This window comes from Stegostoma tigrinum, chromosome 29, assembly GCF_030684315.1.
Source record: "Stegostoma tigrinum isolate sSteTig4 chromosome 29, sSteTig4.hap1, whole genome shotgun sequence".
Classification (NCBI taxonomy): Eukaryota; Metazoa; Chordata; class Chondrichthyes; order Orectolobiformes; family Stegostomatidae; genus Stegostoma; species Stegostoma tigrinum.
This window is the reverse complement of record NC_081382.1, coordinates 19,233,285-19,256,948: the sequence shown is the minus strand read 5'-3', so window position 1 is coordinate 19,256,948 and position 23,664 is coordinate 19,233,285. Positions and strand designations below refer to the sequence as shown.

Genomic DNA, 23,664 nt, shown 5'->3' with positions numbered 1-23,664 from the left:
CTGTTTGTCATCCCCAGTAGGTTTTATTTTTTCCCACACACGAACGTTTTTATAGTGCAAAGCCATCTGTGACTTGACAGAAGGCAGAGACCTGATCCAAGAGCTATGAAAAATGCACTGTCATTAACTGGCAAGAATTATACAGCACAGCTGAGATTTGGGTTATGTTTCCGCTTGATGATCCCTGAGGGGACATTCCTGGGGAAACTAAAGCTTTTAGTCTGTACCTTATTGTGTCACATCAAAACATGAGAACATAGCGACCCATTGGCCTGCCAGCCAGTGTTAGAATTAACACTTTAGAATTAATTCTGTTAACGTAGAAGAGTAAAGAGAAGCATTAGTGACACAGGGACCAATGAGTTAAGAACAGGATTTAACTTCTAATTTTGGTGATTACTGTACAACTGGGAGACCATGAAAGATAATTGTGATTTGCTAACATGATATGAAATATATCGAGCTTGAGTGAAGGACAGGTAATGATAGCTGCCATGGAAATTGTGATTACTGGAGAGTTAACATCACCTAGATCATATCTAAAACTAACCCTCTGAAAGATGAGAATGACATGCTTTTTCCAAGTCTTGCTTGGGAAAGCAACTCTGGACAAACGCAAATGGATAACTCAAGGTGATGGGGTGATGTTGACATATGAGGAGAACGGAGTCGAGTCTTCTTTGTGTTCTTCAATTTGAATCAAAGGGCTGCCTAACCTGGAAGATTTAATTCAATACCCTTTTCTATTGCTACATAGTGTGGATGTGGCCTGGGCTGTGCAGAGTGATAGGTTTTCTCAAGTGCCTCCTGAGCAGGACATATCTTTATGGGTGTGAGATTTGGGCAACTTGCCAGCAGCATGTGAAACCGTGAGAAGTATTCCATCTGCAGTACCTGAAATCTGTTTGCAACATCAAGTTCCAGGACAAAATTCCCACAACACCTGAAGTTCTTGCAAAATGCTTTGTACCTGTCCATGAGAAAGCATGCTGATCAGAGTTCAGCTTTGCTGGGTTGGTCATGTGATTCACATGAGCAATTGCTAAATCTCAAAGGCAGTACAGCCAGCTCAGTATGGGAACCTGCACCACAGTGTGTCCCAACTCTGATAGAAAGACAATGAGGAGGTGATGGCCTAATGGAATTATTGCTAGATATTCCAGAGACCCAATAATGTCCTGGGGACCCAGGTTTGCATCCTTACCGTAGCACATGATGGAATTTGAATTGAATTCTATTTTTTTTTAATCTGGAACTAAGAATCTAACACTGACCATGAAGCTGTTGTCAATTGTTGGAAAACCCTATCTGGTTCACTGATCCTCCTTTTAGGGAAGAAAATCTGACATCTTTACCTGGTCTGACCTACATGTGACTCCAGACCCACAGCAGTATGGTTGACTCTTAACTGCTGTTTTGGTCAACAAATGATAAATAATGTGGGCAACAATACCCACATCCTATGAATGCTGAAGAATAAATCTGGAGACCAACCTCGGAGCTTGCAAGTTGGACCACAATACATAGGGGAAAAGCAACTCCGACTTCTCCATTTGAGTTTGTCCAATGTGATGAAATAGTGTTGACATTTGATGGGGAACTGAGTCAAGTTCCTTCAGGGCAAGGAATTATGATGCGAAGTCAATGTCTTTATCTACCTTTCCAACTCTGACTTTGCTGTTGGGATTTAGTGTAAGGTTACACGAGACTATATTAGCCTAAACAGACTTTTCCATCTTTTGCTCAACACTCATCTATGGAAGCGACAGGAGAATTTATCTTCATCAATAAAATTTTCTTCTTCACTTCTTTCAGTCCAGAACTTAAAGATCGGCAGTTGTGAAAATACCTGAGGTGAAATTTAAACATGCAATACAGATATGTCCAATGCCATGGAATGCTGTTTGTGTCCCAGCTGGATATCTTCATCATGTGTGCTAAGGAATAGAACCATCCACCTTCTGTTATTGTCAACAAATCTGTTACCTTCTTCAGCATAATCATGAAGTGATGCTGCAGTTTAATGGTAACTTTTCGGGACGTGGGATTTGTTTGAAAATTTGATTTTGTTTTCGAAGGACAAACAGCTTGTAGTTGTTTCATATGACCCAAATTCTCAACATCCTTTATTGATAATGGTGCATTGTTGGACCTCCTCCTTCTTGACTGCTTTGCAGAATTTGTCATGGTTGACTACATCACCCATCTCTCTTGAGTTGTCTGAGTTACCACGTTCTGGCTTCAAGTCCCGATCCATGGTTTGGACACAAAAATCAAGGCTGACACTCCAGTGCAGTACTGGAAAGAATATTGAACCTGTCGAGGTCCCATCCTTTGTGAACCAATATTACATTTGCCTGTAAAAGTTCCCATTAGCACATAATTTGCAGTAGTTTGATGTATGCAAATTGACTGCTAAATATGCTACGTTACAGCAGTGATTATACTTCAGCATTTTTTCATTGGCTGTAAAGAGCTTTCAACAGTTCAGATGGTCATAAAACACATGATATAAATTGTTAAGGCCCCAGCTGACAGCAATACTGATAGCATCAAATCCCAGATCATCAACTGTGATGAAGAGTCATCTACACTCGAAACGTTAGCTCGCTGTCTCTCCATGGATGCTGCCTGACCTGCTGTGATCCCCAGCATTTGTCATTTTCAGTACAGATTTCAGCGTCTGCAGTAACTTGCTCCCAGCTTGAAACCTAGCTTGATAGACCATAAGTTTTACATTTCCAGTTTGGTTTCTGTGATGGCCAGTCATTGGCAACCTCTCATGAAAATGTTCAATGTACTTCTAACAGAAGAGCATCAATGTTTATTGTTCACCTGAAGGGAAAAAAAAACACATTTTCTATAATTTCCAAGAACTAGTTGAAACTGTCTTATTGCAAGTCTCAAATTTTCAACCCTTTTACCCTCAGCAGCAGCCTTACAGATATTTGAACCTCTTTGATGGGTCACCCTGTTTCTATTTTAAAACTGCTTATTTGTTGACACAGCTTTTCTAGTCTCTTTGTAACAATGATTGTATTCACACCTAATGCACCTTCTTCAGTTAATGTCTTTTCCTGAGACCATTAAAGAAAATGTTAACATAATTCTTGATATGTATTCCTCAAACTCCTCTACCAGAGCCTTCTGTTTCTGGAGCTTTCTTTTACTTACCCCCACATCACTTGAGACTTCTTTCCCACCCATGCTGCTTTGGAGACTGCCAAGCTAGCAGCACCTTTGTGGCCGTAGACCTGGTCTCTCTGACAGAAACCTGCACACTTACTGATCTTCTGGATGGTTCTGTCGTTCTAAAAGGACATGTTTCTGTCTCTGTCACCCTGTGTCATTGAACACCTTGTTGCGAGACAACAGTCCAATACTGTGAGGAAGGGTCACTTGACCGGAAATGTTAACCCTTCTTTCTCTCCACAGATATTGCCAGACCTACTAAGCTTTCCCAGCAATTTCTGCTTTGGTTTCTGATTTATGGCAGCCACAATTCTTCCTTTTTTTTTAAACATAGCTCAATGTTGTAGATTGTTTGCAATATCAATATATTAGTTGAACCAAAGCTCAGCGTCTGATCCTGTATCTTCTCCAAAACACAGAATGCTTAATGCCATCCCTGTAATATTGCCTTTTTATCCCTGCTCAGTTTATGCATTGCTCAACTGTTTTGTCCCCTCCGAGCTTTACTACCCCAATACTATCCTATTTGATTTCACGTTTTCCTGTTGTTTAAAAATTGCATTCTAATGTGCACCAGGTTTTTCTTGATTATGTTAAGAACCTGGACTTTTGTGTACAATACAGGATGGTCGGTGAGGAAAGACAGGCAAATCAACTACATAATTGGTTTAAAAAAAGCATAAGCCACCTCACAGTGTCTGTGCTTGCCTGTCACCTACTCTATCCCCTGCTTGGAAACTGACAGTGACAGGGGAGGTTGAATGATAATTACAGACACTTACTATACAAAGGGGCTACATAGGTCACCAAAGAAGAAGAATTATGTTTCTATTTTCTATTTAGGTATAAACTGTTTACAATTTGCATCTGTCAGGATCCTTCTTTAATTTCTGCTTCTATTTAACAGCTTCCAGCATGTGGGGTGTGAAGAAAAATGTTAGAATTGGAATTTCATTAGGGATGGGAAGTAAATATTGGCACCATCAGTGACATCCACATCCCACAACCCTACAGACCCCACACATCCTTTGTAAACAATTCATGCTTAAATACAAACAGAACATTTTTTTTTCTTCGTTCGGAATACAGATCAAAATTCCAACAGCCTTGAATTAACGTTGAGGCCCATGTTCTGGATCCACAGATAGTATGCTGCATTCATCTAAGAGTCCTACACCTCGTAACATTGGGAATCGCTGACTCAACCACATATTTTCTCTTCCTCCCTATCATGCCACTCATGGCGGTTTGGGCCCTTTCTCAACCCACGAATTCCCCTTCCTATTCTAGGGACAGTCAAATTTCCTCTGTTTCCAGTTCTCTTCTAAGAAGGTTACATCTTATCTGCCTCAGTAGGGCATGGATTTTCAGTCTCTGAATGCATTTATGGAGATCTGTCAATCCAGTGTCTGAAGCCAGAATTATTTTAAGAGGTTTATATTCATTTACTACGAGCTATTGCTTATTTGTATAGTCCCATAATACGCCATATACATCTGTAAAACTCAATTTAAAGAAAACAAAAAAAAATCAGATTGGCTCAGTTTTTAAATTTGATTTTTGCCCCACTTGGGAAATCTTAGATTTCAGGTTCAAGGATTATTTCAAATGAAGCAAAATAATTGTCGTTGTCAGAACATGTAGTTATTTGAGTCTTGGCACCATATTCATGGCTCAGATTAAACAGCCTCCCCAGAGGCTGGTCCAGTAACAATTGGCTGTCTGGTCTTCAGGGATCTGCCTTAGACCTATCCTCAGCTAATTACTCCACATATGGATTATACATTGGCAGGTAAACACATAAACGAGTATGCTGAGAGTTTCCTATTCCTTTCAAAACCCTGGAGCACCTTTCTTGCTTATTGTTTATTCTGGTTGAAGTGTTTTTAATTAGAAGCTCTCTTTGTGGGTTTCTGCAGAGCATTCAATGCAGTATAAATTATAATTATATCATCCTGCAATGTTGCTCACAAGCCTGTGAGGCCTCTCTTCTGCTATGGTTCACTCCACTTCATAGCCCAACCATTGCCAGAGTCCCAATCCACATGCTTCTACCACCCTCACTTTTAAGTGTCACTCTTACATTAAAAACCAGCGACAAGTTTTACTGCTCCATCACAATCACAGTCGCTGATGTCACAGTCAGGATAGCCATGATACAAGAGCAGCAGCCCTGCCTACTCACTCCACTCCCAAACAAAAAACACCCAGCGACAGCTCACCTACATATGGTAAGGATTTCTTATTAAGGGAAGGGACGGTTTCGGAAATTAACACTGATATTCTTTACTGGCGCCATTGCCAAGCAATGGGTTGCAGATTTGGACGTATGGGCACCCTTGCCTTGTTTAATAAACTCAAGCCCTCATCCCACCTCCCCCGACCCAATCTTTTATCAGCTTTAGTCGGGACTACTGTTGATCAAGGTTATCTGATAACAAGCACTTGAAAAAGAATGCCCATTGATTACATCTACCAAAAATGAATGACTAGTTGCAAAAGAAAAGTCACATGATTATCATTGAGCATTGACATTGTTAGAGTATGGCGGCTTGATCACATGATTATTGTTGGTCAACAAGCTGGCTAAAAGTGACATTTGCTCAGTTTTACTGTTGGTAAAAGATTCCCATCTCTGATGACCAGGCACACTTGACTCTAAATAAAGCCATTCTGGTCGTGATTGATGCAAAAATCTAGAAGCCATGTGAATCAATCCAAAAAGCAAAACCTCAACCATGGCACAGAAGATCAGAAAAATCTGTTCAATTTCTTAAGGTGCAGAACCACAAGTGACACACGAGAAACCAGAGTAGTGAATGAGACCGGCACCAGCTGTTTAAAAAGGTCCTTGTGAGCACTGTGGAACAAGGAATCCTGACAGACACAGACAGTGCCCCACCATCAAATGTTAGTTTCAATTTTACACACAACAGAAAATGCCAAAATATAACAGTCATAGAACAGAAGGTAGTCAAACAGCAAGCCCAACAAAAAGCTAAATAAGGTGGAACAGTCTACAGTAGAAGAAGTGCCTGAGGTGTTCCTCAAAAATTAAATGACCCAGATGTGGCAAACCGATATTTATGGCAGTGGTCATCTCATGAATTTTAAATTAGAGACTAGCGCGAGTGTCACTATATTATCTGAAAGTAAATCATGTTTGAGAAAACACTGTCTACAGCAGACAACAGTGCAGCTGTGGTCCAGGGGACTTAGCAGTTAAGATTCAAGGTATTCTGTAAGCATTTCTCTAACATATAAGGTATGTCAAACAGTAGAAAATGCATATGTAATTCTCAGTCAAGAGTTTAAAATATTTTGAACATGGGTGCATGTCTTGACATCAATTTCCTTCAAATGATGGAGTTAATCTAGTCAGGACTACCCTCAAAGCACAAGAACTAGCCAGACTCATGCAGCAGAACTTAACTGAATGTGGACTCCAATGAGATTAGCTATATTGGCTTAAGAAATTTGTTTCATACTGCCAGTAAGATGGTACCTTGTGACTATACTGGTTTGGCATAAATGTTTTCCATTGCCATCAATAGGGAAGAGAGTTCAGATGGCAAGAATCACCAATGGGCATTATAACACACTTGAGCCAATTGATGAATCTATAACTGTTGAAACTCTGAGTGCAACACAGCTTGGCGCACCAGTAGTAATGACAGATTCAAGTCTAATATCAGGAGTTGAGGCGACTCAGGGTAGATAGATTCAAGCAAACTATCCTCTTTGGAAATACCCTCCGTAACCATGACAGAGATCATTCCAAGGTAGAGGCAATCCTCAAATGGCAGAACCGAGCAAGTTTCAATAATAATCTCTGATGATGCATGACAATGCCCAAACCAATAAACAAATACAAGTAAAGGGTTTCCATGGGTCTACAGGTAGACTTAGAATAAAAATCTGACTCGGACTGAAGATATGGTACATTCAACCCCATGGGAGCCACTGTCAATGATTCATGATACTATAAAGAAGAAATTGGTAGTTTCAGCAACATATTCTGTGAAGCATGTTCAATAGCTTGAATGTCCTCCATTTTAAAAGGGATACGCAGACCTCACACTGCCAGGAAGAGAATTAAAGACAATTTCCAACCAACTAACTACTGGTCTTACTGGTTTGAAGAGAACGTATTTTGAGAGAGTTGTGAAACCATCAGATTGCCTGAATTTGTAAAGTCAGAGACTTGAGGAAGATCGGGTAGTTGCAAATGTAATTATGCGTAAATATAGCATGGTGGCTCAGTGGTGAGCACTGCAGCCTCACAGTGCCAGGGACCCGGGTTCGATTCCTGCCTCGGGGGACTGTCTGTGTGGAGTTTGCACATTCTCCCCGTGTCTGCGTGGGTTTCATCCGGGTGCTCTGGTTTCTTCCCACAGTCCAAAGATGTGCAGGCTAGGTGGACTGGCCATGCTAAATTGCCTGTAGTGTTCAGGGGCGTGTGGGTTATAGGGGGATGGGTTTGGGTGGGATGCTTCAAGGGGCGGTGTGGACTTGTTGGGCCAAAGGGCCTGTTTCCACACTGTAGGGAATCTAATCTAATCTAATAATGGGGTGAACAGCTTAAGGAGAGGGAAATATTGTATATGGGTCTGAAAGGATTAATATTAAGGAGTGCCGTAAGAACCAATCCATATGAAGATGTCATATGAACTTTTGGGCAGAATGTTAGGATTTTGGAGGAGTAAGACCTAACGTCCAGGTCTGCCTTATTGTCTGTGTCACAATGTTTTTATAATATCAGTGTAATCTATGACCAATTGTTAACATGGAACAATGGCCTGTTACTTAATAGTGTGAAAAATTCTTCTGATTAGGCTGATAAGTGATTGACCTCTACCCTCACTAGATAAAGCAGCCAAGTAGATCTCTGCATCCGAACAGGATGGATACAGCAAACATGGTCAGGTATGACTTTGTTGAAAAGAATGCGCAGACCTTGGACAAATGTGTTGTACATAGTTCTGTGTTCTTCGTGCATGACCAGGCTGCCCCACTGGTCAGGATTTGAGATGATGTTCTAATAAGTCAATATTCCACCACTTCGAAAACATTTGGTAGAAATGAATGAAGAATAAAGGCTAGCCATCAACATTTTACACAGCGGCCACTTACTCTGACAATCAGTTAATTCCCATATTGTGCATTTATAACCTGCTCACAATTCTATAAAGCCATTTGATAATAGCTTGTTACACTATGGAATCTGTATAACTGTATATTCTCTATTGCATTCCTTCCGAATTATACTTCTGCCACATAAAATGCCCTTCTATTATAGTTTACTGAGCACTGAAGATGATTCAGATGCATTTCTTTCCCAATAGTAAGTCATTGACCCTGGCTGTTTTTATCAAATATTTATATTGGCCTTACTGAACATGGAAATACTTAACTCACTTGAATCCAAATTCATACATAGCTCATATGATGCATTGAATATTTTGCTCTAATCCAGTTAGTTCCTTGCAGCTGCCTTTTTGTGTCACCAATAAGACGCAAAGTTTCAGACTGCACCAAGCAAGGTGGATAAAGAGGAATCAGTAATTATGTTGGAATATGATTTCCAAAAGGCAGTTGATGAGGTGCCATATACCCCATAACAGCTCATGGAGTAATATATTAACATGGATAAAGGACTGGTAATTTCACAGAAAATACTGTTGGGAAAAATGGGTCATTCTCATGTTGGGAAACTGCAACTAATGGAATTCCACAGAAATCAGGGTTAAAATTTCAATTATTTATAATCTATGTTAATAAGATGATACGATGTAGGAGCAGAATTAGGCCATTTGGCTCATCATGTCTGCGCTGCCATTTAATTATTGCTGATATGTTTCTCAGTTCCATTCTCCTGCCCTCTCTCTACCCCTTGATCCCCTTGCTAATCAAGAGTCTGTCTATCTCTGTCGTTAATACCGTCAAGGACAGCCTCCGTAGCCCTCAGTGGCAATGAGTTCCACAGTTTCACCACCCTCTAGCTGAAGAATTTTCTTCTTATCACAGTTCTGAAGGGTCATCCCTTCACCCTGAGGATGTGCCCCTGGGTTCTAGTCTCTCTGACTGGTGGAAACATACTTTCCATGCCCACTCTATCCAAGCCTCTCAGTATTCTGTAAGTTTCATTCAGGTTCCTCCTCTTCCTTTTAAATTCCATCAAGTTCAGACCCAGAGTCCTCAACTGCTCTTCATATGACAAGCCCTTCATCCCTGAGATTATTCTTGTAAACCTTCTGTGGAATCACACAATCACCAGCACATCTTTAGATACAAGGCTGAAAGTGCTCACAGTATTCCAAATGCAGTCTAACCAGAGCCTTATACAGCCTCAGCTGTGCATCCCTGCTCTTGTAGTCTAGCCCTCTCAAAATAAGTGCCAACATTGCATTTGCCTTCCTAACTGTTAACTAAATCTGCATGGTAACCTGAAGAGAATCCTGAGCTAGGACTCCCAGACCCTTTCTGCCTCAGATGTCCAAAGTCTTTCCTCATTTAGAAAATAATCTGTGTCTCTCCTCTTCCACCGAACTGCATAACCTCATTTTTCTACATTGTATTCCATCTGCCACTTCTTTGCCCTCCCACCTAGCATCTACATTCTTCTGCAGCCTTCCTTCTTTCTCAACACTACATGTCCCTCTACCTATCTTTGTGTCATCTGCAAACATAGCAACAATGCCCTCAGTTCCTTCATCCAGATAGCTCATGTATAATGTGAATAGTTTTGGTCCCAACATGGATCCCTGCTGAACTCCACCAATCACCAGCTGCCATCCTGAAATGACCCCTTTATCCCAGCTCTCTGCCTTTTGTCAGTCAGCCAATCCTCATTCAATGCCAGTGCCTTGCCCCTAACACCCTGGCCTCTTAACTTATTTAGCAGCCTCCTTTTGAGGCACCTTATCAAAGGCAATTTGAATGGAAGGACGAACTGTACTGTAGCCAAATTTGCTGGCTGTACACATGTAAGTAGGAAAATTTCATACGGAAGATACATGGAATCTGCAAAGAGATATAAATAGGTTAAACGAAAAGACAAAAATTTGGCTAACTGTATAATTAAGGAAAGTATGAGGTTGTTCACTTTGACAGGAAGAAGAGAAGGCAGAATACTATTCAAAAGGAGTGAGCGTAGAATGCTGTAATATGGAGGGATGTATGTGTCCTACATGAATCACAAAAAGTTAGCATGCAGGTACAGCATTTAATTTGGAAGTCAATTGTGTGCTGGCATTTATTGCATGGGGGATAGAGTGTAAGTTAAGGAAGTCATACAGCAATTCTACAGGACAGTGGTGAAACAATAGGTGCAGTGTTATGTGCTGTTTTGATTTCCTTGAGGAGGGATACACAACACTGGAAGTGGTTCGGAAAAGTTCCATTAGGCTGATTCCTAGGATGAAAGGATTGGCTTATGAGGAAGAGTTGAGCAAATTAGGCCTATACTCTATGGAGTTGAGGAGACTGAGAGATGATCTAGTTGAAGCATATAACTCTGAGAGGGCTCAACAGCACAAATGCTGAAAGGACCAGGGGATGCAATTTGAGTTTAAGAAGTGTCCCATTGTACAACTGAAATGAGGAAAAATGTTTTCTTCCTAAGATTTGTTATTGGAATTGTCTTCCACAGAGAATAGTGGGGGTTGATCCATTGACTATATCCAAGGATGGTAGGATTATTTCTGAAGAAGGGTCCGGGCCCGAAATGTCAGCTTTCCTGTTCGTCTGATGCTGCTTGGCCTGCTGTGTTCATCCAGCTCTATACCTTGTTATCTCAGACTATATCCAATCCTCAATTAGGTAGCTTTCTGACTGACAGGAAAATCAAGAGTCATGGGGATTTTGGATAGGGCGGCAGCCAGGAAGGTGGAGTTATGGGCACATCAGATTAACCATGATCCTATTGAATGGCAGAGGAGCCAAAATGGCCTACTCCTACACCTTTTCCTTCTGTTTTAGACAGAACTGCAGGTTGATACTTCCCTGATTCTTAAAGGGGCTGTATAAAAATGGAACAATGATCAGAATTTAACAACCTGAAATTTTGATTGGTCATTTGAACACTGTGGACAGTGGTGTCTAGAATGGTATCCATGGGCTGTGTAGACACTTTTGTGTCAACTTGTGGTGAGCACCATATTATTGAAGGGTTAGTATGCCAGACATACAGAGAACAGGGAGATCATTGCATCACTCAGTGTGCAAAACTGATTTGATGTCAATGATGTCATTTTGGAGCTCAATATTCGAGGTGACGCCTTCCATTGAGTTTACAGAGGTGAGCACACATTCAGCAGTAAGAATGATCATTTCCTTCCTGTCCTATCAATGTGTTAATGCCCTTTAGGGAAGGAAATTGCCATCCTTACCTGGTCTGGCCTACATGTGACTACAGACCCACAGCAATGTGGTTGACTCTGAACTGCCCTCTGAGCAATTAGAGTTGGGCAATAAATGCTGCCTGGCCGGCAATGTCCTCATCTGGTAAATGAATAAATAAACTATTTAAAGGAATGGTCAATCGGTTAGATTAGGTTTTTTTTTCTTTTGGCTATTATCAAGGATTTTTAGAATTAACGTAACTTCCGTGGTTGTCCCAAATGTCAAAGGTCTTCAGGGAATGATGTGGCAGGTGCGCAGGGAGCTACTGCTGACTTTAAAAGCTTCTGCAGAAACCAGTTGCCCTGGGTACAATCGTAGACATTCGCTATGGCAGTGTAGCCATGCACTCAATATAGGCTGTTTCAGCCCACATCCCATTCCCTGCACCCAGCAGCCATCAAACTCAGCCTCCGGATGTTTTCCTACTGTTTTTTTCTGTGTCTTAACATGTAAATGTTTTAATTTGTAATGTTACTAAAATTCTAGTCATTAGAGATTGACAAGCCTTGATCCCACCCTTTGGCCTGACTAAATACCATTTCCAGCAACTTCTGGCAATTAGTGGCACTGTTAGGTCCAGTATATGGGTGTGTGTGTGCTTAAAGCTGCCGGTATTCCAGGGATGCATCATCTTGCAAAAGATGACATTTCTATTAGGCTAATTTGAGGGTATTCCGCTCAGCAATGACCAGTAAATGCACTGTTGTATTCATATATTTTGTTGCGCTGAAAGATTAAATTATGTTTTTGGCATGCTCACTGTGACTGCCTTACCACTGCAAGGAACATTTCTGCACACTGAATCTTTTGTCCTTGAAGACAAATCTTGTTCCCTCTTAAATTATGTTAAATACAGTCTTTGTAGAATCTTAACAAAGACAGAAATTTCACAAGGATATGGTATGATAGGTTTCCATGGTGAACCTCTTTTTTATGTGTGCTTTACTCTTCAATTACTGTCGGAATTGAGTGCTGATGACATTTGCAGTTAAGTATATATGTCTATAAGGTGGTACATATGAACATTTTCACAGTAAGACACTGCCTACAACTTCCAATTATCTCATTTTAGACTGTAAGTCATCTGTATATGTTAGCTCAAAATAACTTCATGTATGATTGAATTTGAACAAACAAAATGGATCAGGCTTTCCTATAAGCCTGCCCTTGGAGAAACTACACAAGGGGCACGCTATTTAGGAAGCATAAAGAATTTGATGTACTCGCTCCAATGCAGCTTAAATATTATTGGAGCTCAAATTGAACATGGGTGGATCTGAAAGCCTGCTGGAACCATATTTGGCTACTGTTACAGGCATGCCTATTATTCAATTCTGTTGAAATCAGTGAGTATGAGTAATAGGTAGCCTAAATAACTCATACCCAACTTTGCATCTCCACCCATATCCCATTTCATTTATATTCTTCCTGGGACTGTTGTATCCAAAAGAAAGAGAGGGCTAATGAGTACTACCTGATATGCATCTATTCATGTTTACATTGGTTGTGAATGTACACTAACTGTGGCAATTTGGAAAACTGTTAGCAAGGAATGCCTCCGTAGTTGCCTGTTAACATGTGCTAGCTTGGTTTACTTAACCAGAAGTGACAAGCTGACAAAGTAGATCAGTCATTGTCAGTTTGTATACTTTTGCCAGTTAGACTTGAAATATTCTATTATTTCTCCATTTTTGCAGATAAGCGTGCTGAGTTACTGAGAGGCAAGCAAAACACGTGAAGAGTGAAGCCCTTGGTAATCCTAATTGGAGACACAATGAGACAACACGTTCACTCTGCCCTGAGCCCTCACAGTTCCTCTGCTGTCACTGTGTAGCACGTTCGGCCAAAGAAAAATTATGGCAGTTGTCGAAACACAGATGGTCAGTTCAGACCTGGATCCTGATGAGGATTTGGATGAACAAGGTGAAGACATTTTCAGTCAAATGGATGAGAATGGGATCATTGGATTGGATGAAATCAATGAGTATTACCGGCAGTACCATCCACGATTGGAGGATGGCTTGGAAACTGTGGAGGAAGATGGAGAGGTGACTGAGCTCAAAGTGTTTCCTCCTCACAATAAATTAAGTAGCCCCCAAGAGTCTTTGGATGATGAGAGTTTTAATATCAGTGATTACCAGGATTCAGACCCTGCTTTCTTGTCCATGTCTGCAGATGAAGATGAAAGTCTCAGTCATTTAATTTGTAAGTAATTCACTGCTATATACATGACTGAAATAATCTAAACTGGAGCTGTTTGTCTGCACATAAAGCTGATTGTTGTGAATGGTCCTATCTAATCTCACAGGCATGGTCAGTGAGGCACTGATTAAAATTAGTGCTTATTCTCAAGAGGCTGCAGCTGGAGAATAACATGTTTATCTTTTTGGGGGGCTTAAATCAGTCACAGTATGTAGAATCTGAAAAATGAGTCAACATTTCTGTTGAAATAGTGGATAAAGGAGCTCCCTAGTTTCCAAAGCTCCTTCAAGTGTTGATGTATTAATTGCTATATGTAGTGATAAGGCATTGCACTCTGTTTAAAAAAAAGTCTCTGTAGTGAAAGGGTGCATGTGCTCAGTAAGGTAATACTTTTTATCAATGAGGTGAGATGAAGAAAATGAAAGAAATGGACAACTGAGGTTTTGGTGAACAACCTCAAATCTCTGCACAGAGTCAGTTGAGACAGTGTCACAAAACTGAAGATTAGGTGAGCAGAACACACATGGCCCAGCAGGGATATGCAAATTCAAATAGTTAGGAAAGGTAAGACCCATCCCCTGCACTACCGCCCTCACCCCTTCTCTTCCCTCCTGCAACAGTGGTAGTGTTCCCCTTATCCTCAGCTACCATCCCACCAGCATCCACATCCAGAAGATCATCAGATGCCATTTCTGCCACCTCCAGCAAGATGCCACCACCAGACACATATTCCCCTCCCCTTCCTTGTCTGCCTTCCACAGGGACTGTTCCCACCAGGACACCCCGGTCCACACTTCCTTCACCCCCAACACCTCTCAACAGCACTACAGCACCTTCCCCTGTAACCAGCAAAGGTGCAACACCTGCCCATTTACTTCTCTCTCCAGCAGCCAAGGACCCAAACACACCTTCAGCTGCACTTCCCAGAATCTAGTCTAATGCATTCACTGCTCACAATGTGGTCTCCCTTACATTAGGGAAATGAAGTGTAGACTTGTTGACCGCTTCGCAGAACATCTATGTTCTGCTCGCAAAAAAAGACCCTGAACTACCTGTTGCCTGCCATTTTAATGCATCACCTTGCGCCTTGGCCAACATCTCTCTTTCTGGCTTGCTACAAAGTTCCAGTGAAGCCCAGCGCAAGCTCGAGGAACAACACCTCATTTTCGGTTGGGGACCATACGGCCCTCCAGTCTCAATACTGAGTTCAATAATTTTAGGGCCTAAACTCTCCCATGTCCCAGCCCTCCACCTCAAACAACAGGCCTTGCCACCACATAGCCTGCCATTTCACACCTGCTGTTGTTAGTCACTAACAGTCCCATTAACAACTATTCACCCACCCAGCCTGATCGTTATCAATTCCTTTGTCTGTCCAACTATTTTTCTCTCTCTTTGGGCTCTATCCTACCATTTTACTCCCTAGTTCATTCCCCTCCGTTTTTTCTGCGTATAAACTGACCTTTTCCCAGCCGCCCACTGTTCTGAGGAAGGGTTACCAGATCCAAAACATTAACTCTGTTTGTTTCCTTCACAGATGCTGCCAGACTTGCTGAGCTTTTCCAGCGTTTTTGTTCCTGATTTGCAGCATCCGCAGTTCTCTTGTTTTTATTTCCTTTTTTTTGTTGTAGTTAGGAGACTCTGCTGTTCCTGTCCTCCTGGACATAAAAGTACAGGAACTATAACAGTGCTTATTTTTCTGTACTTTGAGAAATGTTTCAATCTACACTAATTGCTGGCAGGGGTTTAGGAATAGAATAATTTATTGATACTATAGAAGATCCAAGAAAGAAATTGCATTCAAACTTTTTAACTGATGGAAGGAGTAGCTTAACCTCAAGCTCTGTGATTAATAAGAAAGACTTGGTAACTTTTATCACTTTGAATTACCTTATGACATTCCAGAACATTTTCCAACCTATGAAGAACTTTTTAAAGCACAGTTATTGTAATTCAATGAATGTGATAGCCAATTTGTGCACAGCAGGCTTCCAGCTGCAGCAACGTCATAATGAGCAGATATTATGGTTTTTAGCGATGTTGAGAGGGAGACCAGGCCACCAGTGAGAACTCCTGTGCTATTCTTCACAATAATGCTCAAAATTCCAAGCATTGCTTTCAGTGTTTGCACCAACCTCCACATGGACCTACTTCTGATTCTCCCCCAGCTCGGGAAAGAGATCTCCACAAGTCGGTGGGTGTGTTGCATTAATTTAGGGAAGCCTAGAGATCTAGAAACTTTCTCACTCCTGCTGGGAACTGCTTGCCAAGGTGGTGCGGAAGCATTTGTTGCAGAAGACTTGTCTTAGGTGGGTAGATGTTATGGCCTGCCCGGTGCAGCTTATTAGCCAATTCCAGTGCCTCAGTGCTGCAGATGTTGGCCTGAGAGGGGACAGGTGTATGAGAATACCTCACCTGCTATTGTACTTGCAGATTTTTGTGAAGGTTTTGCTGATAATATTTCTCTCGGGATTTCAGATATCATCTGCTGTACGCCATGTCTCTGACACATGCAGAAGAGCAGATAACAAAATTATCCTTTAGACAATGCCAAGCCTCTCCACCCCACTCGCCTACCTGATGCCCAATGCCTTCTCATGACTGGCCACCCTATGCACTTGGTTATTTTACACACTCACTTTGCCAGCTGTAGACTGATGGTATAATTGGGCTCTGTAAACATTGGTTGCTACATTCCTTAGTTTTACCAACAGAATATACCTAAAGTACGCTACAAAAAGGACCTGCAGAAATCTTGCCCATACAATGCCTATAATCACAAGTGAACCCATATATGTGGACCTGTCTGAGGATCAAACCAAAACAGGTGTCCCCCTGCTCTGTCCCAACCGCTGAACACTGATCAGATGACTCCTCTTGAGCGAACTACAATGCTCTGAAGCAAACTTTTTTTTTATACAGACAAGTTGTGTTCAGTTTTATTCTGTCCAGTCGCCTGCAAGTCGTCAGTTTAACCACCGACAAACATGTCATCTAGCCAGACTAGTTTGATGAATTGCACTTTAAGACTTGTTTGTCTCCCTGGAAAGAAGTTTATCTGTTGCATTTAATGAACTTTGACCGCAGGTCAGTTTGTTCAGGCTGCTCACCACCTTTATGTCGTCCATTAAATGATACAACATTTACACTTCAGTTATATGACAACCATAAGTTTAGCTGATAAATAGTCAACATTATCAAATCTGATTCAGTGTGTCTGTTTTCATCAGAACTTCAGTCTTTCAGAGTGATAAATTCAGTTTGTTACTGCTGAGTAATAACATTTAATACACACAGACACACACACAGTCAATCAGCAAAAAACAGAAATGCATTGAAACGAGTGACCTGCCTAATCATTAGATCTTCACCAGGCTTCATGTGTTTCTTCTTTTACCTTGTTTCATTTAATTACATTTTGGTTAACCCAGTACATGTTTGGTTAATATTGACAACCGTTTTAAACATTTTTATTATCTATTATAAGTCTGCTACTGCTGCAAAAAGAAAGTGTGATTTTCAAAAAGGAAACATTCTGGTGCTGCTCAGTGGTTTGCTTTGGTTATGAGGGCTCTTACACTGGATGTTGGCTGGAAAAGCCCAGAAAGATAAGTGGGCAATTGCTTTTGTCTGATCTGGGATAAGAATTGGGAATTCCAGCCCAGATCTGAATATTTGGGTCACGGTGTCACAGGCAGAATCTTCCCTATACCTGAATGATGTGGGCACTGACGACTCCATTGGGAACAAAGGGTGAGATCAACATAAACTATGTTCTCGACCGTGAGAAGGAAAAGTGTGATTCTCCAACCAAGTGTTGAACAGTGAGACCAGAATATTGCTAGTGCAACATCCATTTGGATGCATTAGCAAAGCATTATTACCAATGTTGTTCTCTGCTGCAGGCCTGTGCAGCCACTCCAAGGCCAGTGCCATCCACACTGTTGATTTCTGGTTGCGGAAGTCACTGCTGCTCATGGACCTCAGAACTCCACATATTAAACATAAAATCAGCAGGAACATTTGATCTACAGGCATTAAGTAACTCAATTAACTATTTTGGCTACAAAAATGTTAATAAAACTCTTACTGAACTAACAAGCCATATTTTTATCTGGGACAATCAACAGCAAATGACTCAAACTGCATTTGGTATCTTTGTTTTCAAAATCCTCCATGGCTTAACCCCTCCCTTCCTTGATAATATCTTCCCCAACCTGCATATCTCCGGAATACATGCACTCCTCCAGTTCAGATCTCTTTAGATAACTATGCCCCATGGTTAAACATCTCCATTTCACAGTTTCTTTTTCCTCCTTTAAGACATTGCTTAAAGTGTTTGTCTTTAATTAAGCTTTCTCCATTTGCCAATGTTGGCTAAGTATCAACCTATGTTTGAAGCCACTCCTGTGAAGCTGCTTGGGGCATATTACTACATTCAAGGTGCAATTCAAATCCAATCTTGTTTTATTCCTTTTATCACTTTAACACACCTCAGTAAAACATATGTTTGACTGACAAATAATGAAGCTATTTTATTTGTTCAGGATCAAACTTAAGTATCTGAGCACTGAAATTTAGTCCATGGTTTGAATATATCTAGAAGCCCCTATCTCCATATCCCTGAATATCATGTGTATAATCAAATGATTTTTGTCTTGAATGCGCTCAATGATTACCTTCCTCCCCTCTCTAGAGTGGAGATTTACCAACATTCACACCCCACTGCTTGAAGAAATACCTCTTCTATGGGTTGCCTATTATTCTAAGACTATATCCACTTGCTCAAGACTTACCAGCCAAGAGAAACCTCCTGTCTACGTAGACCCTTTCATGCGCTGTTGGAATTTTTAATAAGACCATCTCTGTATCTTTGAAACTTTATAGACTACAGGCCCATTTGCCCAAACTCTCCGCATTAAAATTTTCTGCTATCTTGGGGATTAGACTGTTGAACCTCTGTTACACTCTCTGTATGACCAGTATATCCTTCCTTAAATTATGAAACCAAAACTGTGGGCAATATTACAAATACAATCTCAACAAGAGTCAGTGAGATCTATTTTCCCCCATACTCAAATTCCCTTCTGATGAAAGCCACCATTAACATTTACCTTCTTAATTGATGCTACATCTGTGTGCTAACTTTGTGACATGTGATCAAGGAAACGGCTCTTTTGGTCATCAACGCTTCCCAATGTGTCAGTCAGACTGTTTCCTCTGTCTCGATAATTTCACATTATGTTCATGTTCTTGCCCATGCACATGGCCTGTCTGAATCCCATTGATGCTTGTTTGCATCCTCCTCAAAATTTACATTCCCACATAAATTTGTGTCATGAGTGAATTTAGAAATATTATATTTAACCTACTACATGCGCTCCAATCAAAAGCTTTGTAAAGATCCAAGTTCACCGCATTTATTGATACTCCTTTATTTATGATATAAGTAATCTCAACCAATTTATCAAGCAGAAATCCATGATCATGCTGCCCAATTGTATCATTCTTTTCCAAGTTATAACATTCTTTATGATAGTTGCTGACAATTTCCCAGCTACTGACTTCAAACTAAGGTTTGTAGTTCTCCACTTTCCCATCCCTTCCTTCTTAAATAGTAGGGCTACATTTGCTAATTTTCAGGCTGTAGGGACTTTTTCAGAATTATTCAATGCTATTTAATAAGCAATTGTGAAACCAAACCAGAGATAAAATGTGCTTTCAGAAATGTTTTAAGCCTTCAGTTGAGTGCAATGACAACAGAAGTCTCTTGAAATAATGGGAGGGAAACAAATATGTTTAAATTAAAGTTTAAGTTGTCGCAGATTCTTAAATACCAATGTTAAAAGTACAAGCAATTAACAATGGAATTAAAGTTAAAATCATTTATGTTCATGAAGATGTTATGAACAGCACAGAACATGACTTTCCTTCAGCAAACTGAGTCCTGGCTGCTTTGAATTAAGATTCAGCTACTCAGTTTGTTTTTCATATTGCAAATGAGAATGCTTCCCTACAGTGAGGGCAAATTGTCCTTGATCATTTGATTTATCGAGTACAAGGAACAGTTAGTTCCTCAGCATTACCAATGCCATGAATATCACCTGAATAAGTTATTTTCAACTGAGAATGCATTCACATATCCTACAGCATTATGTACAGCACTCTCTATTGTGTGAATATTTCCTTATTAAGTAATGATTCTAAGTAACAACAATATAAGAAAAGTTAAATTAAATAAAAAGGCTGAATAAATATCTGATCAGCATTGAAACTAAAGACTCGAGGTCAAATACACAATGCAACGCTATTCAATGTCCTCAGTTGTTCTGGAGTTAAAATTATAGAACTGCCAGATATGAAAAATTAACCTGCCAAGCTTCAACCAACAAGTTGTAAGTAAATGCAGGCAATCTTTGTCAGGTCATGGAAAATATTGCAGTGATTATGTAAAAACAAACAAATAAAGCAACTTGCACAACGTTTGCAAATAAATTCTCTCGACTCAGTTTTCTGTTGAAGGAGGCAGATCAGAAGCACCTGGTCCACTTCCCCCTGCTCTGATCCCCCTCATGATTTCAGCACGTCAAATCAAGCATCAGTCAGCTGATGGGAATGCTGCCCAGCTGGCATTTGAAAGGTCAGTCCTGTGCTCACTGGGCATCTCAGGTGGAACTTGGAGCAGGAGGGCGGTTAAGTTATGAATTGGAAGTCATTTCTGGCCATAAATTTAAAGATTTATGAACCACTATAATCCACCAGAAGCCAAACACTGCCACTTTTAGCAGCAAATTCTGAAGCACCGTGCAGCCAAGCACCTGTTTGCAGATCTTTTCATCTGTCCTTTTGCAGTTTTTTGCTACCGTAACGCACTGTCAACGTTATTCTCTGGCAAAGAACGGACTGGGATTGAATAAATTAGAGCCAGTTTTTTTTTAAGATGCTTGACAGTTTATTATTTCAGTCTAAAGTAGATTGGGGACAGGCTTTTGAATTCAGCCACTTAGCTTCTGCTGGGATGAGGTTTTATTGCCATCCTGGTTTCCTCACCATATTTTAGTAAAGTGCAGGTTGGAGGGAGAATGTGACCTGTCCAATTTGCAACTGTAAAATCCAGCCCTACATTTTTGACATATAATCCAGCACTTCAATATTGTTTAATTTGGCACTGCACACAATACTATGAATGGTTTGGAATAATACCCACAAAAAGCTGTTGCTGGCAAACATGATGACAGCTCATTTTGGGTCAGTTGATGCTTTAAAAGGCACGGTGTTGGTCTGCTATTAGCTAAACACCTCTCCTGATCTTCACCTCCACTGAGGAATTTAATAGATGATTTGAGCCGATAATGTCAAATTGACAATGTCTCAATTTGAATTCAAGGAAAATCTGGAACTAAGACTCTAAGAAGCCTATAATCCATTGTCAGTTGTGGAAAAAACCAGCCTGGTTCACTAATGCCCTTTAGGGAAGGAAGCTGTTGCCCTTACCAGCAATGTGGTTGACTCTTCACTGCCGTATGGGAAATTAGGGATGGGCAATAAATGCTGGCCTAGCCAAACATTGCTCTCATTCCATGAATGAATTTTTTAAAAAAAATTAAAATAATGCATGTTTCACGCTCTTGCAAAAAGTTTCAATGAGCCCCAAATCCAAGTTTTGTTTTACTTTGACTAACTATTTGCTTTTCCACGACCTAGATGAATCCGAGCCACAGGATGCAGATGGGATTCTCAATGTTCGGGTTTCAAAATCTCACTGGCATCCTGTAAGGGACAATCAACTTGACATGACTGAAGATGAAAAGGAGCAGGGTAGCTTTCGCTTTCCAAGTGATGTTGGTACCAGCAAGGAGGAGGACAGTTTCGAGGAGTACTCTGATTTGCCATATGACGAGCAAATTGAGGAGTCTAATCCATGCCCGAGAGACTCATGGCACAGATACGAAGTCTATAACAAAGCACAAAGTATATTGGATCGTGGGGATGATTTTTCAGTGCCAAGTATACGGGACCACACAGATAAACTTTCTGATCAGTCTGACGAAAGCATCACTTACTCAAAAACTCAGGGTAAAGGTTCTAGTCCATCAGCACAGGATTGTTATTCTGAGGACTTTGAAGCAACCTATTCCAATAATGTAGACATTTTAGATTTGTCACATGATAGCAAAACAATAGGGTCTGATGGTGAGGTTAGAAAGGAGAAGCAAGACAACTCTTCATTTAATTATTCAGTATTGCATTTCAATCAGGAGTTGCTGAGACACCTATCGGTTGACGACCTAGCAAGAAGCCCAGATCTTGAGGCGGAGACCATTCCAGAATCTTCATGTACGGACAGTGTTGAAGAGCCAATGGGTCGGTTTTCAGGCAAAGGGAAATGTGTGGGAAAAGCGAATCAAGATTCTGGTTCTGGTAATGAAAATCGAAAAGATAAACGCAAATCGGAGCTCAATAAGGCAGCATGTAATAAACAAGTTGAAGTAGCTCATCAAGAAAAACGTCCTCCTACTCTTGGTAAACCACTGATTTTAAAGGATGACACCATGCAGCACTCAAAAGCAAACAGACAAATAAAAGCACTGACACCCCACAGAACAGCCATTAATCTGAGATCATCAAGAAACAATTCATCCAAGCCGTTATCAAGAAAGATCACTTCAGAAACTTCAATGTATGGCAGAGGTCGACTTAATTACCCACTACCTGATTTCTCAAAAGTGGAGCCAAGAGTTAAATTTCCAAAAGACGAGCAAGCTTATCAGAAGCCCAGGAGTAAGAATGCCAATGTGCAGGGCAAGAGAAATGACCCTCAGTTTCTCCACCATTCTCCTGCAGAGATTGTCCGTCAAGTACTGCAAAGTAGCAATGAATGTTCACCGATCACCCCAACCCCTTCAGGGCTAAAGGTTTTGGGAGAGTTCAAGTCACCACAGCAAGCAACAGAAATGGTTTATCAGCTACAGGTAAGGAGATTGGAAATGTAACATTCTCTCTGGAGCTATGTCAAGTTAGTCAGATTAATGGTCGGAGAATTAATCGAAGGACATTTGTTAAACTGGCTCAGCTTAATTGACAGGTTAGGTCAGAGAGAGGTGGTTAAGTGGCTTGAGTTCTGAGGCTTAATTTTCATCCTCATGGGGAAAGATAAAAGAAAGACTTGTATTTAAAAAGCACCAAACCCAATCTCAGGATGACACAAATTGCTTTATGGTTATTGAATGATTTATAAAATTTTGCCCTGTTAGACTGTAGGAAAAGAAGTGGTAGTTAATGTTTGCACAAGAAAATCTTGCGACAATATGATAATAACCAGCCAATTTCTTCTTAATCATTGTTTGAGGGATAATTATTGGCCAAAATACTTGTAAAGAATGGTCTTCTTCAAAATAAAATCATAAGATCTTTGCATCCAGCTGAGAAGGCAGGTGGGGCCTTGATTCACTGCAATATTCCCTCAGTGCAGCACGCCCTCTGTACTGACCCCCCGACAGTGCTGCACTCCCTCCGTACTGACCCCCCTGACAGTGCTGCACTCCCTCCGTACTGACCCCCCCCGACAGTGCTGCACTCCCTCCGTACTGACCCCCCCCCGACAGTGCTGCACTCCCTCCGTACTGACCCCCCTGACAGTGCAGGACTCCCTCCGTACTGACCCCCCCCCGACAGTGCTGCACTCCCTCCGTACTGACCCCCCCCTGACAGTGCTGCACTCCCTCCGTACTGACCCCCCCCCCGACAGTGCTGCACTCCCTCCGTACTGACCCCCCCCCGACAGTGCTGCACTCCCTCCGTACTGACCCCCTGACATTGCTGCACTCCCTCCGTACTGACCCCCCCCCGACAGTGCTGCACTGCCTC

General features: G+C 41.1%; 1 protein-coding gene across 5 annotated transcripts in view; it reads left to right on the top strand.

Annotated features, from left to right (window-relative positions):
- akna (AT-hook transcription factor) overlaps window positions 1-23,664 on the top strand; it is a 152,439-nt gene that overhangs the window by 45,799 nt on the left and 82,976 nt on the right. For all 5 annotated transcript variants that reach the window (XM_048558752.2, XM_059638127.1, XM_059638125.1 and 2 more), the window contains 2 exons: window positions 13,293-13,800; window positions 21,502-22,769. In XM_048558752.2, the coding sequence (XP_048414709.1) occupies window positions 13,452-13,800; window positions 21,502-22,769 (1,617 nt within the window). In that variant the 5' untranslated portion in view covers window positions 13,293-13,451. The remainder of the gene's footprint in view (window positions 1-13,292; window positions 13,801-21,501; window positions 22,770-23,664) is intronic.